This window comes from Haliotis asinina, chromosome 2 (genome assembly GCF_037392515.1).
Source record: "Haliotis asinina isolate JCU_RB_2024 chromosome 2, JCU_Hal_asi_v2, whole genome shotgun sequence".
Lineage (NCBI taxonomy): Eukaryota > Metazoa > Mollusca > Gastropoda > Lepetellida > Haliotidae > Haliotis > Haliotis asinina.
Genome location: NC_090281.1, coordinates 16,077,321 through 16,094,357, shown reverse-complemented (window position 1 = coordinate 16,094,357; position 17,037 = coordinate 16,077,321). Strand labels below are relative to the sequence as shown.

At 38.5% G+C, this 17,037-nt stretch overlaps 1 protein-coding gene across 2 annotated transcripts in view; it reads right to left on the bottom strand.

The window, feature by feature from the left end:
* LOC137273314 (mechanosensory protein 2-like) overlaps positions 1 to 17,037 on the bottom strand; it is a 66,377-nt gene that overhangs the window by 41,536 nt on the left and 7,804 nt on the right. The window contains exon 2 of one of the 2 annotated variants that reach the window (XM_067805885.1): positions 1,215 to 1,235. The exons of the other annotated variant lie outside the window; for it this stretch is intronic. Coding sequence (XP_067661986.1) covers positions 1,215 to 1,235 — 21 coding nt within the window. The remainder of the gene's footprint in view (positions 1 to 1,214; positions 1,236 to 17,037) is intronic. 2 annotated transcript variants of the gene reach the window in all.

Sequence of the window (17,037 nt, the reverse complement as noted above, 5' to 3'; positions counted from 1 at the left end):
GATTTGAACCATCTGATCTGAGTGAGTATAGTTTCATGCTGCACTCAGCAATATTCCAGCTACATGGCAGCAGCCTGAGCATTGATCTGTTGTTCAGTTGGGAACCGGTGACATGTGTCAACTAAGTCAGAGGGCCTGACCACCTGAGCCTGTTAGTTGCCTTTTGTGACAAGCAACTGTTGCTGAAGACCTATTCTTCCCCTGGATCTTCACGTGTCAAGCAAAATAGATAACCACATCAGTGAGACGACAAGGTAAGGATAACAGCATACTCATGTTACATACTCATGAGCAGGCATCTTCTGAGTACTGATATCTCCTGTGATCAGATTCCAAACATGGTCCTTCTGACCTGATGTCTGACATCCTGTACACATGACCAGTTTATCGTTTAAGATGGATAACTATCACCCAAAAAAAAAAAAAACATTGTTTGCTGACATGCAAATTTAGAGAGATATATCAGTGAAAATATTTGAGTAAAGTGTGTAAGAGTTCTTAGAAGTTAATTTCATCACTAGAAGTAAAAGTCACTGTGAGCATATATACAGATAAAATATTCCAAGTAAAATGTACATTAATGCTTTGACCTTAGAACGTAACTACTTTGTTTCTTCAATTCATACAGACAAAGTATCATAGAATCCTTGATGTAACATCCCACATGTTGCAGCCAGTCTCAGGAAGGAGAGGGTATGGAGGATGCATCAGGCCTTAGGGAAGGCAGTTACGCAGGGTGATACATTTGGCAATGCAATGGGGAAGGGAAAGTGCAAGTTCTTAGAGGGAGAACATTCATGGCAGCATTTGGGTACATTAAATACGATTTCAACCAAATTTCTTGGTTCATGGATTTGCGGACCTGATGGGATCATTCATGAACTCTATGACTTAGTTACTGGACAAGTACACACAAGAATTATTTGTGACATCATACTGTTTATTGTCAAGAGTTAATCTGACACAGCTATATATCTGCCTTACATATTAAGAACTTAGTATGCCTAGAATCCATACACCAACATGTTAGTTATTGAAGTTGACCACAAATTAATTGCTCAGTGGATGCTATCTGGATACCAAGATTTCATCATATTTATAGTGTCATATTGCTCAGGACAGCATCTGTTAGCAGCCAATACATATAATATACACATGTGCTTATCTGTTAATAAAATGAAGGACATGGTGTATGAGGAAGTGCAAATACTTACTCATACTGTAGCCTGTTGGACCTGGAACAGAAAATAACACTTCCAGCATGAGACTTGCTCTGAATTACACATGAACATGAAACGGCCACTGAGGATGTTTCAGTGCAGGAAATTATGCCATCAGGTGATTAACAGTTTTTCATGGATATCAAAGCCTGCCAGTATAACAAGGGAAAAAATACCCCAGCACTGCATAACATGACAGTTACTACCTGACAAACCAGGTTTGAATTAGTCTTCAGTAATCCATGCTTGTCGTAAGAAGTGACAAATGGGATTGGGTGGTCAGGCTTGCTGAATAGGTTTGTCACTGTATAGCAAATTCATGGAGAGATGACATCAATCATTGGATTGTGTGGTCAATTTAGGAAGAATATTGTTGTGTAGTGGGAGAGTTAAACAACAAACACCTTTGGTGAAAATCATGAGTACAGATATGATAGGCTAAAACAGTCAGTTGGAACTGATAGAGTGAACATGTCATTTGCAACAGGTCCTGTGAAACATGACAGCAGAGGTATACCACCATCCTGCAAAGTGAGAGTTTACATGAATTTATGAACAATTTCATACATAGAAGAGATAGGTATTCTATTCACCCATTGTCAAACCAACGTGAGGTGAGGTGAAATGGGGGTACAATGTCACTCTCAAGAATATTTTGCTCATATGACAATGTGCATGCGTGTATGTGTGGCTGCTTGTACTAGCCCAGACTTATGCTGGTTTTATAGTGCTAGCTGAGATACCATGCGGCAGTTAAGCTCAGTCACATTATACTGACTCCAAGCTGACCAGTCGTTGTTGTAACCATAATGGTAAGCACCAGGCAGCGACCAAAAAGTACCATATGTTAACATCACTTGGTATGATGTGGTCGGGAATAGAACCCGTGACCTTCTGCTCTATGGGTAGACATTCTAACCACTACACAATGGAGACGGTCATGTCAAACCAAGACCACAGGTACAAAGCTGAAAAGTCTTCAAGATGTTGTTATTGGCCAGCATACTCATATTTATGGAGTATGTTAGTTATTAAAAATGGTGACAGTATATAGCAGACACTCAAACTCCTGAAGTCCTTCATCTTAATGAGACAGATTGAGTCAGTCCACCGTGGGCACATCCACAAAGATCTGGTTTAGAATTATGTTCAGTAACCCATGCTTGTCACATTAGGTGACCAACAGAATCAGATGGACAGGCTTATGGACTTGGTTGACATGTCATCGTCTCCCAACTGTACAGATTCTTATGCTATCGACCACTGGATTGTTTGGTTCCGATTTTTGAGAGACATTTAATAAGACAACAAAGAAACAAACACAGTGGAAGCTTATTATCATGGAGTATTCAAATGTGTGTCACTGGACAACAGATGCTCCTGTGCAGAGTAGTTAAGCCTATCTTAGCTGACAGTATCACATTCATGGGATGCATTCCACAAACTAACATTACAACATACATCCATAATGACAGAGGGCCTGTGACAGTCATAGAATTTAGAATTTGAGAAATTGCCTGCTCCTCTATGTTCACAAAGAGCATACATGTTTTAATTCTTGATTATTTGATCACTGATGACTTGTTTCTGTATGTTAGTAACATATCATGTATTGGAACCTTTTAAGAAAACCCATGCTCGATAGTCAATGGAATAGATAATGTGGAAGATGACTTCACTGTAAAACATTAGAGGGATTCTTTCGACATCACACTTCACACAATGTAAAAACAATCCATGACGTGTGGTGGAACAGTGATTAAGTTGGATTTGACAACACTTTTAGCAATAATCCAGCAATATCACAGCAGGGACAACAGATATGGGCTTCACACATTGTTCCCATGAGGGGAAACTAGCCGGGGTCTACAGCATGATGATGGGAGGTTTTAACTGCCCTGCTCAGCCACCACTAATGTAGAAGAAAAAGGTAGATGCGCAACAGACTCCTGCATAAGTGTCACACATTTTCTGGACTATCACAATAGCACTCCAGTGCCCATGCACGGGCGCATCTCCTACTTACACATTACACCAACTCGACACCTCCTCTTGAGCGTCATACTTTCCCTAATGTCCCAGACACCAGTAAATGTCATGAGTATACAGCCTATATACCTGTGGACAGGTAATGGATCTACATATTAGTACCCTAATTCTATATGGGACTACTTTGCACAAGTAGAATTGATGGGAAACTCAGCAACATCTAAATGGCACCTGTCCCATGTCTGTGCAGGTTGTGGCTGTTGTCACTTCTATGCAAATTTTATCAATTATACTAATGACAAAGAATCGAAAGCGACACTTACTATTCATTGTACCCACAATGCATCAATGACTTTACTATGAGTTTGACGGTTTCCTTCAGAATAGCTATGTGCATTATTTCATCCACTAGTCCACATGACCAATAATTAATTCCACTGGCTTTAAAGAAATTATCCAAACATACAGTTCTCTACAGTGATATTTCACAAGACCCTCATAATGCCTGCAAAGACCCTTAAAACTAATAAGGGACCAACCATGCTTGTGAGTCGAGGTAAAACCTTACCATGACATTTGTCCCAAGCTATAGGTCTACAGACTGAACCCAGGGGAATCAAATCAGGTTCCCCATGGAACAACCAAACACATACACCATTAGGCTATATCACATTAATCAAAACCATAGAATGGCCCTATATATAGTATTCCCACCAAAAGAGAAACAAAGTTCATCCTGCAAATAATAAAGTTGTCATGAATCATCCCTAACTTTCTTGTTAACAGATTGTAATGAGATCAAACTCCTCTTTAGAACTGTTAACTGTTAACTGTAAGTAGAAGTGAACAGTGAATCATAGAATAAATAGACATAACAACCCATGGTATATACACTGCACTAAATAATGGCTTTTCTCATTTACTGCATTTACCCTCAGCAAACGCTTCAACAGGCAAAATATAACCATATTGACCTTAACACACTGACATGCACCAATCTTTTATGTAACACAGTGATATCTGATGTAAACTGCACTCTGTCCAACTTGGACTCTGTCTAAGACTGATGTATAAACCACATTGAACTTACGATCCAGATAAAATGATTCTTTGTCGTCATAATGAAAAAGCCCTGTATCTTGGACTCTCATTATTTCGAATTTTGGACCTAAGTGTGGGACAGACAAAGTAGTTACAATGCTATAAAGACATTGCTATATAATCCAGACTGAGCAGGAGTAGGAAGTCTGCTTGGCCATTACACCTTGAATAAACAACCCATTGACTGGTTTTGGTATTTTGTCTTGAGTAGACCTTGAGTTCAACGTTTCTCAATTTTCACACACATACACACACACAATAATTGATGTATGAATTGTTTAACTGTAAAAATAATTATCTAAATTCTCATGCAATTCTTCAGCAAAGTTACAGTAAAATATCTTCTGACCAGCACAACATCAGTTCTCTAACCTCTTTCATTTCTTGCTCATTTAAAACCAGTAGAGCAACATTTCCACCTTGCATGACAGAAGTAACTATTCCTTTCTTGCATTACAACATGTTGACAAGTATTTGAACTGAATATAAATACAAAAAAAGATTTAGTAGACACTGAATGACAGAGATGTAACAAACATTTTCTTGGGACTTCCTCCACGAGGGAAAATCAAAATAAGGAAAATATTGCTTGCTGACATTCTCTAAATCTGATTACTGAAAAATCACAAAAGACTTGTTTGAGGTGTTTTATGTGTGATAATTACTGGTAAAGGCTACTCAACTGTCACTATGTCAAAACCTGAATGGTGCCTACCACTAAGACAAGCCCTCATCGCTGAATATATGTAATCTGGACTGAGAAAAAAAATCTTACAAATTTAGAAAAGGAAGTGTGACTGGATATTCAAAACCTGTGGAAATCAAGACTTGATTCATTTAAGGCTTTAGCACTGCAGAGATGTCTTTGTGGGAGAGTCCAAATAATGTGATTCTGGGACAGTGTGACTGACTATCTACCATTATGTCCTGTATGTTGTCAAACTCTGAATTGCTATGGTCCAGGAGACAGTGAGCTGTGATTCTCTGCTTGTTAAATGTTGAGCAAGGTTTATTTGGAAGATTCAGCGAGCTGTAAAGATGTTACAGAAGTATCAGGAGTCCCACATGCAGGAGACTTCACAGCATTTAGTCAAAGCATTACATCCCTGCCATCTCCTCTTCTGCCATTAGTAGCCTTTGGTTAAGAGGGGACTTACTCCCCGGTTGTATTCATAGCTGGAATCCGCATCAATTAATGCTCCATTTCAACATGACCTCTAGCAGAGGCATGAATCACATTTTCTGATCAAAAGTTTTGGTGTCCATCTATTCTGTTTCCATCTCTGCACGGTGAAAAACGCACCAGGAGTAATCTCGCAATGATAAGGATTTATCACAGGGAGTCTGACGGATCCTGCTGCAATCTAATAAATACGTCTTTGAACAGGGCTATTTATAGAACAGCAGTATTACCGAATAATCTGAGCTGTTTTGCAAAATGGCACCATGTAGATTTTATTGTGTATCACCATCACCTCACTGCATGTATTCCTTGTAAAATCCCAAAGGAGGATTGACCTGAATATGTGAGAACATCACATTATGTTGCTGCATGATCTTTTTCAGTTGTGACGCAGTTACTTCTTTGTGTTTGCAATACCACCTCATCTGAGTAGAAACCGTCACTTGGAAGAATGCAATTGAAAACCAAGTCTCGAGCTAACCAAGCTAACAGAAGAGCAGACCAATTTCCTACTTGAGCACAAGGAAAATACTAAATTTATCACTGAATATACAGCCATGGCCTCAGTGGCATGAGTTTATTATTCCATGACTATTCCCTGGCAGATGTCTATTTCGATGGTTGACCATACTAAATAAACAATACATTAAGTGATTATCGTGTCACTCTACACATACATATAGACCAAGAACATAGAATTAACATGAACAATGATTTAAAACACCTGTTACTTTTCTTTGACAAACAAAAACAGTCGATCCACAATGATGCTATTTTTCTCTCATGAATATCCATTTTCCTTGACTTAAGTCAGATTTCCTGACTTCCATAACGAGGCTTTATGTGAGCAGGGCTACAGATAAGGGGCATATAGGCATAACGTACACCTAAAAATCAATGATGTACAATGAAAATATAAGATTTCAAGCATATCATGTATGCACATTAATACCTTCGTATGTCTAACATATATATATATATAGAGAGAGAGAGAGAGAGAGAGAGAGGGAAGGAGGGAAAGAGAAAGAAAGAGAAAGAGAGAGAGTGAGAGAGAGAGGGACATGGGTTTGATTTCTTTCGTGTAAACAGCCCATTTCTGGCGTTGTTAATGCTAGATTCACAGAATGTGTTAGAGTGTGTTAACCTCAGTCCATCTATCAAATGTAATTCATAGTTGTCTATAAGTTTGGTGATCTTCCTGTTCATATATTTCCTAAAGATCTGACACTAATACAAGTAATACAACTAGATATTTGTATAGCACCGATATCCAGTTAGTTCAACTGCTCAAGGGCGCTTTTTCCCCTTCAATCATTGGATGTCCATAACAATGGCACATCATATTTTCAATCTCAACTCCCTGGGGATCATACAACTCTTGCAGCCTTACCAGGTGCACCGAGTTATTGTGGCTTTCCCATCCTTATGAGGTACCCATTCACAGCTGGGTGGAATGGGACACATAGTCACGGTACTTTGTTCATGTTTACTGCACGTTGCTGTACCCGCAACTAGGTGTTTGTACGTATTCGTGTGGCCACCATCTGGTCATCTACCAATGGATTCGTGGGTTCTTTTAAGTGCACAGGGTTGTGTACTGCACACTAGGGGTTTTGACAACACTGAGAGAGTCTTCACACAAAATTGACTCCAAGGTTTTTTCGGCCCGGTCACAGGTTGGCTCGATCCCGGCACCTCCAAGCTCGCTGGATTATTACCTTGGCACTTTCGACAGCTCGCCCGCGCTGCACTACATACGTTATTAGGGTATTTCGGACCTAAGTGCCCCATGAAATTATGTTTGTGATATATATTTTGTAAGAAATCACTTGTATCACACTGAATAAAACTGACCTTAAGGTATCAGTTGTGTAAAAAAGGTATATGTTTGGAAAAAACGCAAATATTATATAGACTGTTTGGAGGCATCTGCCAGATACTGTAAATCACAAAATTTCTGCGTCATGATATTATTGCAAGTGGCGACCAACAGATGTTTTTGCGTCACAATATTTTTGTGACTTGCCTAATTCTCAAAACTTAGTTTAGTTCAGTGGAGTACTTCCGCATGTATGCAATCAGTGATGTTTTCCTAAAAAACAACTCTTGCTTCATAGGCCATATAAGCTTAAAACAGTTCAAAGGGATTAAATTAAATGGAATGACTCTAATAAATTGGCACTGATGAAGGACCAGTTTAGTCAGTGTCGGCAAAGCTGTTGATCTCCAAATAAGTGTCATGAAACCTATCCACGCCCGCTGGATGGTCTCGGCCTTTCAAACAGCCTCTAAGAAATGTGTGTTGCATTGTTGGCGCCTGTCTGGACTATCGGACGTACTGATTGAGTGACTTTTGTTCAGGTATCTATTGTTTGACATGTGACACGTGTGTACGAGTAAGGCTAGTAATTAGTCATTCTTCGCGTTCTTGTCATTGCTTAAAATATGTATTGTCTACATCTATTGTTAATTATATGAGGTGGTGAATAATAAAGTGAAGATAGGACAGGTTGTTTGCTGATTTTTCATTGCATTCTACCAGCAAATTGCGTCATGATATTTTTGTGAGCTCAAATCAGTCGCAATTTTTGCAAAAATATCATGCTCACAAAAATTTCATGATTTACAGTAGTTAAATATCTTTAGTAAGCTTTACATTTGTACAAGATACTGAGTTAAGCTTGATGCACCATGATGTACTGCAATATTTATCAAGATACTCCACTCTGCAACATCAGCCACTTGTGCAAATCCCAAACATATCAAATCACAGAATAGTTGTCACAGGAGTTTGTACCATGAACTGAGTGATAGTACCCAAATAACTGATACTGCATGTGATGAGTGAATTATTCATAGCCTGTAAAAGCATTAAAATTCTGGCACCTCAATCATGGTGATAAAAATATATATGTATTTCCACATTATTGATATTACTTTTTGACAACCCTACATACAGATTAGTAATTCTGTTCTATTCTAAAAATATTTTGCTCGATGAAACCACAGATTCCATGATGCATTGTTAATGCATGGTTCCTTTACCATTTTAGATCAGCAAACATATACGGTTTTAGAAATTTTATCATTTCAAACAATAACTAAAAGTGAAGAATCGCGTTTATCAAATGAACTTGTACTCTTCCAGAACATTCATTAAAAATCCCCAGTTCTGCCGGCCTCTATTAAAACACTCACCACTGAAACATTATGTAACATTGGTAACAGCAGCGTTAAAAACATTCTTTGATACGATTGTTTATTTCATCAACAATCTAACTACTTCTGTTTCATAATGTTCATTAAAAAATCACCTTTTCAATCCTACCGACCTCTATTAAAAAGACAACAATGTAACATATTGTAACATTGGTAAGTTGTGCTAAACTATATTCTTTGACACGTATCTGATGTATTGAAGATGTTTGTCATTATCCAATGTGAAGTAGCACTAATAACATGGAATCTCTTGGGACATCTCACCACTACTTTTATGCATTATGCACTGCAGGCTGTGTAGTCAATATATGACAATACATGGTGTTCCAGCGAGCTGCGCTTCTAGGGCTGCCACTAACAATGTTTTCAGTGCTATCGACAATGCTGAATAAACCTCTTGAGGTGAAAGCTTTACAATTATGGACATTTACTTCCACCTCTAAGTCAACAAGCACCCGCGTCAATCGGCAGCATCAAACAGTGAAATGGTCGAAAAAGATATATTCGTCGATTGATCAGCTGAAATACAATGCACACAAAGAACAGCAAAACACACAATGTAATAAGTGTAGAATCTTTGAGAAATGATTGGTTGCATTCCTTGGAGAGAACTCTTTCAACCAATCAATAACAAGCTGTCCGTGGCATTGATTTCTCATCGACAGTCACCACACTGAAGAGGAAAATAATATTCTGCGGGACTAGAATATATGACCATGTTTACATACAGAATGACAGAGTTGGGTAATTTAATTAAACAATGCAAAGTGCCCAGAAGTCTACCATTTGTTAAATCCTCAATGGAGAGCTAACAATTCTTTGAAAAGATTAAACTTCAACAGAAAAAATTATGCCAGTAACTGAACACATCTCTACATTGTTATTTGTATTATTCAATTTGAAAATTGAAGCAAAGTAAAGCAAAGAAGTAATCCCCACCATTAGAGAAGCACAGGGAATCAACAATTAGTCAAATCATGATGGTCTGCAGTTTTATTTTAATACTAATGTAAAGTAGAATCCAGGTAAATTAATCAACTAGGTCTTCAAGATTTTCACAAGTCTAGTGGGGGAGTGTATCCTTTGCAGCTCTTGTCTGATTAGTTAATCCAATGGGCCATCTCGCATTTGACTGGACGGTCAATGGTTACCTGATGTGACCTCCTACCAGGGTATGTTAGATTCAGTACAGGAGTGTAACGAATAATACTGAGACAAAGGTTACTTCGAAACTCACATACTCCTTTTACATTGAAATGGGTTTATTTGTTACCATCAAAGTAATAATATATATATTCAAGTATTATGCATTAATCTACTCAACACATTATCATACTCAGAAGTAAGCTACTGTCCATGTCTGGAAGCCATTTTGGCCATCAAATGGACATTACAGTCCTTTGATATGATATTGCACAACCTATTTAGCCGGACCTTCTGAACAGATAATGTAACCAAAATAGTTCCTATCAATGCTTGTCAAGTCAACACACAGATGACCCTGGCCTGTTGGTCAGGAAACTCATGACAAGGACGGTTAGTGGATTCAGAGTAATGTAAGATGATATACATTCCTTGGGGTGATTTAACATGAAATTCATCCCCTAGGGTGATATCAGATGGCAAGCATTAGGGCAATATCGGTTGTTACACACTACTGCTGCCACAGATGATGACTCTGTATATCGGAGATGAGAGAAGGATGTCAACAGTACTGAATTATATGAGAGTGCTGTAATTCCAGGCACATCACAGTCTTACTACAATAAGTCTATGAAATTCTAGTCACACACTGTACACATTTCCATGACAACTGACTAGAACAAGTGCCAATTACAAATGAATTATTGTCCATAGGTTACCAGCGCAGAAGAGTAGAATGTTTACAATGTGTAAATCATTACCAAAATGAAACAATACCTTGGGATATTCTGATGACAATCTGTCAACCAATGTGTAATCCCATAAAAATGTGAAAACACTGCATTTATAGACATTGATAGTGTCTCAGGATTTTACTACTAAATTCTTTCATGTGGGGCTCATATACCTGTCATCCTATATTTGTCATATAGTTATTCACCTAGGGTGATCATGCTTCACTGACTTATTATTATGGGCTAGTCATCATAGACTTGCTTCTATTAACTTGTCCTTATTGACGTGCTGTCCTTCACTTATCCTTGAGGACTGTCATCACAGGCTTGCTGTCCTTCACTTATCCTTGAGGACTGTCATCACAGACTTCCTGTCCTTCACTTATGTTTGAGGACTTGTCATCACAGGCTTGCTGTCCTTCACTTATCTTTGAGGACTGTCATCACATACTTCCTCTCCTTCACTTATCTTTGAGGACTGTCATCACAGCCTTGCTGTCCTTCACTTATCCTTGAGGACTGTCATCACATACTTCCTCTCCTTCACTTATCTTTGAGGACTTGTCATCACTGGCTTCCTGTCCTTCACCTATCTTTGAGGACTTGTCATCACAGGCTTGCTGTCCTTCACTTATCTTTGAGGACTTGTCATCACAGGCTTGCTGTCCTTCACTTATCTTTGGACTTGTCATCACAGGCTTGCTGTCCTTCACTTATCTTTGGACTTGTCATCACAGGCTTGCTGTCCTTCACTTATCTTTGGACTTGTCATCACAGCCTTGCTGTCCTTCACTTATCTTTGAGGACTTGTCATCATAGACTTGCTGTCCTTCAGTTATACTTGAGGACTTGTCATCACTGATTTGTCCTTCACTTATCCTTGAAGATTTGGCGTCAAGGACTTGCTGTCCTTCACTCATCCTTATGACTTGTCATCACTGATATGTCCTCCACTCATCTGTATGGAATTGCCAATGTACTCTTCATTACAGATTTCTCTTCCTTCACTTATTCTACAGGACTTTTCACCATAAAATAGTTATTCAACACTTGACATCAACAAGTTCTCATTCTTCACTCACTTTAGGACCTCATGGAATTATATTCCCAGTGGACTTGCTATCACTGACTTATCAGAGACTCAGCAGTACAAACATGTTAGGATCAGCTCTTTGACTTTAGAAGATCATTTGAGTTGTTAAAATGTGAACTAGTGAAATTACCAGTTCACTAAAGAATTCTTTTTGCACATACACCTGTAGATCTTACCTGTAAAACACAAGAGCATTCTCCATGGACAGGTACAGCTAGTTTTAAGATGTTCTGGCTTTGCAACCAAAACTTGCATGACTAATACTTAGTTTCTTACAATACATAATTTTGATAGAAACATCTATCAAGACCTGGTTCAAATTGGTCTTCAACAACCCATGCTTGTCACAAAAGACAATTAACAGGACTGGGTGGTCAGGCTCGCTGACTTGGTTGGCACTTGCCATTGTATCCCAACTGCATAGATCAATGCTCATGCTGGTTAGCACTGGATTGTATGGAGAAAACTGGAATATTGCTGACAGCAGCATTAAACAGCAAACTTCATTCAGAACAAACAGGAGGTTCAGAACCTATGGAAAATGGAGACCTTTTTCATGAGTGAGTGAGTTTAGTTTTATGCCACACTCAGCAATATTCCAGCCATATGGCAGTGGTCTGTAAATAATCAAGTCTGCACCAGACAATCCAGTGATCAACAACATGAGCATCAATCTGCACAGTTGGGAACAGATGACGTGTCAACCAAGTCTGCGAACCTGACAAGCATAGATGCCTATTATGTCAAGCATGGTTTGCTGAAGGCCTATTCTACCCCGGGACTTTCACGGGTCACATGTTTCATGTACGACAATAGCCACTTGATACATCTGTATTGACTGAAACACTCACAAACACACTGATTAATGACAAGGGCTTTCAACACCAGTGTAGGATTTCTGCCTATTACTATGGGTGGAGGGAGGGAGGGAATCAGGAACTGATTGTAGAATCATTCAAAAAGCATGTAGAAGGGTCAGGAATGGTTCAAGGCTGAATGGTACTAGACACGATGTATGTCTGTCATGTGGCTTGTTTTCACTTCATTGGCTTAATCTAGCAAAAACAGATCAAGCTGCTATTGTGTTTGTGACTCGTGTCTAATTGATCACTATTGCCCCAATGAACCTTGAAGCTCTCCAACCCAACCCTTCCCAATGCAACCTGACTTCGATCAGTCTGCACCAGTGAGTGAGTGTTCATGCATGCATCTGACATTCTAATGCCATATTGACAATAATCTGTCTGCATATTCCTATACTAATGGGTATGGTCTATGATTCATGGCCTAGATTTTCAAGCTCTCCACACGTTAAGATGGCAGTAAGAGCTGCACATTAACTTACAACTATATCTACTCATATGGAGCTTCGAAAATCTAGGCCTTGAGTAGGATGTCAGTTAATGGCCTGTGGCACATACAGGTTTGTTTTTTACAAATAGATAGAGACAAAATATGCCAGGTTCTGCATGAAGTGATGTGGAGCTTTGAACATCTAGGAAGTGAAAGTGGTGTAGTAGAGCCCTTGGAGCACCTCAGCGCAAGGTAACACCTGTATTTGACCCTTGAACAAGGCTCATGTATCCAAGGTGATATGACACAAAGTCATAAATATAACCATCAGGGGACAATGAGAAGTCACGCACCAGTGTAGTTTGTTCAGGATGACTGACTGGGCAGAATGGGGTTGTCAACTTGGCCTGGCCATCAAAATGGGGTAGAATCTTATAAGTAGTTGGTTAGTTGGTTGTTGTATCCAAATGGAACATATTACAACCTGTGAACTACAGAGAAGTGACCTTGAACTTTCCCAACGTGAGCCATAACAGAGCACTTGCTGAGACGTCAACACAATCAGGATACTTATACATTCAGTTCTGTTGAACTGACTCAATCGCTTCAACTAAAAGCAATCATACATTCACTATTAACTTCCTTTCCATATATTTCAGGTAACCTGGCAAACTTATTTTACACTACAGCAATTAATTCACATCATCTCATATATATACACAGCTTGTGCAAACAACTCAAAGTCAAAGTGTAAACACACACGGCATAAAAAAGATAAAATAGAAAACCTTTCAGTTGATAGAATGGTTTGTTGTTTATCGCCACACTCAACATCATTTCAACTATATGGTGGCAATCTGTAAACAATCAAGTTTGGACCAGATGATCTGAAAAGCTTCTGGTCACAATCTGGTTAAACAACATCCTGTTTCTGAAACATGTTTGAATGCCAACTACTGTGTGTGACTTGTTTAACATTGATTCAATATATTTATCTGTTAATAATACGCATAAACTTTGTGAAGCTCTCCAGTTTTATTGTCTGTTTTCTACAAATGTAATATTGATAGAAATTGTGATGCCATAATCTGAACAATCTACTGAATAATTTTTTTAAGTATCAGTAGAAAAGGTTTACCATTCCAGTCTATGGCCGAGCACATGGCTTGGTAAAAGGATTAACACTTACTTCTCAAACGTAATACACATTCTTAATACTGAAGTCTTGGGAACTATGAAAAAGAAAGTGTATTATACAACAATAAATACAACATCATTTAGAAATAAACCGTTGCTTAGAAAAATGCTGTCCCAATTAGTCGCTATGATCATGAAATTTAAGCTCAACTGAAATTCAAGCTTAAAATTGTTTCTAAGCGACTTGTTTGATGGTTAGTGTTTAACGCCACATTGACCAATATTCCAGCTACATGGTGGTAGCCTGTAAATAATCAAAGGCGGATCTGACAATCCAGGGATTACAAGCACGAGCATCGATCTGGTATAAAAAAGAGATGTGACAACCAAGTCAGCAAGCCTGACCACTCGATCCTGTTAGTGTTAGTCGAGTTACAAGAGACCAATTCTGATGGTTTGCTGCATGTTATGGTAGCCAGATAGTGTGGCCATTTCTCATTTAACTATCACAACATCCTGGCATCATTTTTCAACAAGACTACATGATAAACATTTCTACGTATTGAGTGAGTTTAGTTTTACCCTGATTCCAGAAATATTTCAGCAATATCGAGGCAGATGACACCAGAAAATGGGCTCCACACATTGTGGCAATGTAGGGAATCAAACCCAGGTTTTAGCATGATGAGCAGATGCATTAAATCAACTAAGCTAACCCACATGGTGTGATCAATGAACATGTTTAAAGGTTGCATTAAACATCAAACAGTATCCAACAATACAGCACTCTCAACCCCCTTCTATGATCACTGCATTCATGCTGACTTGAATTACATCGAATCTTCACAAAACTGTTTTGAATGATTTAAAGATCACTAGACTATTACCAATGCTTCTTTCAAATTTATCGGTGATACTAGAGTGAACCAGCTGTTTCATACAAGACAAAAATGGCAACTGATCCAGCTTGACCTGCGAAAACTGAAACTGTCTAGGCAAACAAACTAATCACTCTCATCCAAAATAATAAGCAATCTTTCGCTTTTGCTTCTCTTCTGCTAATCACACAGATTAAACATGTTAATCTGCATGTAAAGACAGTATCTTGGACATATTTGAGTAAAAAATATCTGATATCTGATAAAAACATATTACTACCCATGTGGTCAACATATGAATAGTTGCATACTAATCTCATGCGTGACATGAGTGTCATATCTCACTCATCTGTGTCATAACGACTTCACCTGAGATTCTAATGATTTGATTGGATAACCCATGACCTCTCAATTACATTATGTTGTGATGGAACTACCTTTCCAATCATACCGGACATGTGAATTCATTCATTCTACAACTCATATGCATTGTGGGAATGTAAACACTGAACATTGCCGTGTCGCTGTTTGTGAGTCAAATTACTGCAAACGAAAAACGGGATGCTAGGGATTAGTGTACTGTGGGAGGCTGACCTGCATCATGACGTCGGCTGCCAAGGGGGCAGACATACTGATGTTATGTTAAAAGCATACAAAAGTAGAACATTTCAGGTTGAAACAATAAAAACAACAAAGATATGCTATTTTGTCAGTTTAATGCATGTAAAACATGGGTAATATATAAAATACCCCACTCGGTCACGTTACGTACAAATTATATGAAACTTGTGACCTTCCTCGGTCAGATACCATTGGAACTTTGTTACGTATAATTTGTATGTAATAAGACCTTATGTAGTATTCTCTATAGCTCTAGTCATTCCCATCCCTTAAAAATGCTCTTGGTATGAATATTTTCGGCAGGTATCAACATTCACACAAAGGTAACAACTCACCCACGTATTTATATATGATAATTTTTTCGATAAATACTATCTTGCAGATGCTACTGTCAAATAGTGTGTCCTAAACATTACGGTATTCCTGCTTTTAGGTGAGGTTAGGGGAGGTCCGGTGAGGTGAAATCGATGAGGTTACATAGTCGAGTGAATGTGGTATTATGCCACGTTTAGCAATATTCAAGCAACATCACGGAACACCAGAAATGGGCATTACACAATTTTGTACTCAGGTTTGAAATCAAACTTGTACCTTTTCCCTGCAAAGGCTTTAACCACAAACCTATCCCCATTCCCTACAAAACCAAATGCATTATACAGTATGGTTCAAAATTATTGAGAATAGCTAAAGCATTTCATATTATTAAACGAGAACAAATCAGATAAAATTGAATGTATTGTGAAAGTGAACTGACCTTTTCATGTTGTGTAGGTAACAATTTAATATTTTATCAAGTCTCCTTGAGCTTCACGGCACAGTCTAAGACGGGTTTGCATACTTCCTATCAGAGAGGTTAGTGTCTCGTGAGTTATGCTGTCCCAGTATCGGACCACTTCTCTCTTCATGTCTTCAATTTTTGTCAACCCCTTTTGATTCACACATTCCTTCATCATCCCCCAAATGTTCTCAATGGGATTTAAGTCAGGACTATATGCAGGAAATGGTAATGCAGTCACATTTTTCTCCTGAAACCACTGCTTGGCATGTTTTGCGGTGTGTTTAGGATCATTATCTTGCTGCAAAATCCAGTCATTTCCATAAAACACATGTGCACTTGGAAGGAGAAAATTATCTAATATGTTAGTGTAGCGTTGACTTGTCAGATTTCCCTCAAACACACACAGCGGGGTCGTTCCTAATAAGGATATCCCTCCCCATACATGAAACTTTGGGCTGTATTTAGGTCGTCGATACAACGGTGCTGACGCAGACTTTGTCCATATTTTCACATTATTGGGATATACCCATATTGAGCTTTCATCAGTAAAAATCACATTTTCCCAGTCAAAGTTTTCATGTGCCAAACACCACTCAACACGCCTGTCTTTATGTTCTTGTTTCATGAGAGGAGAAGGAATTCCAGTCT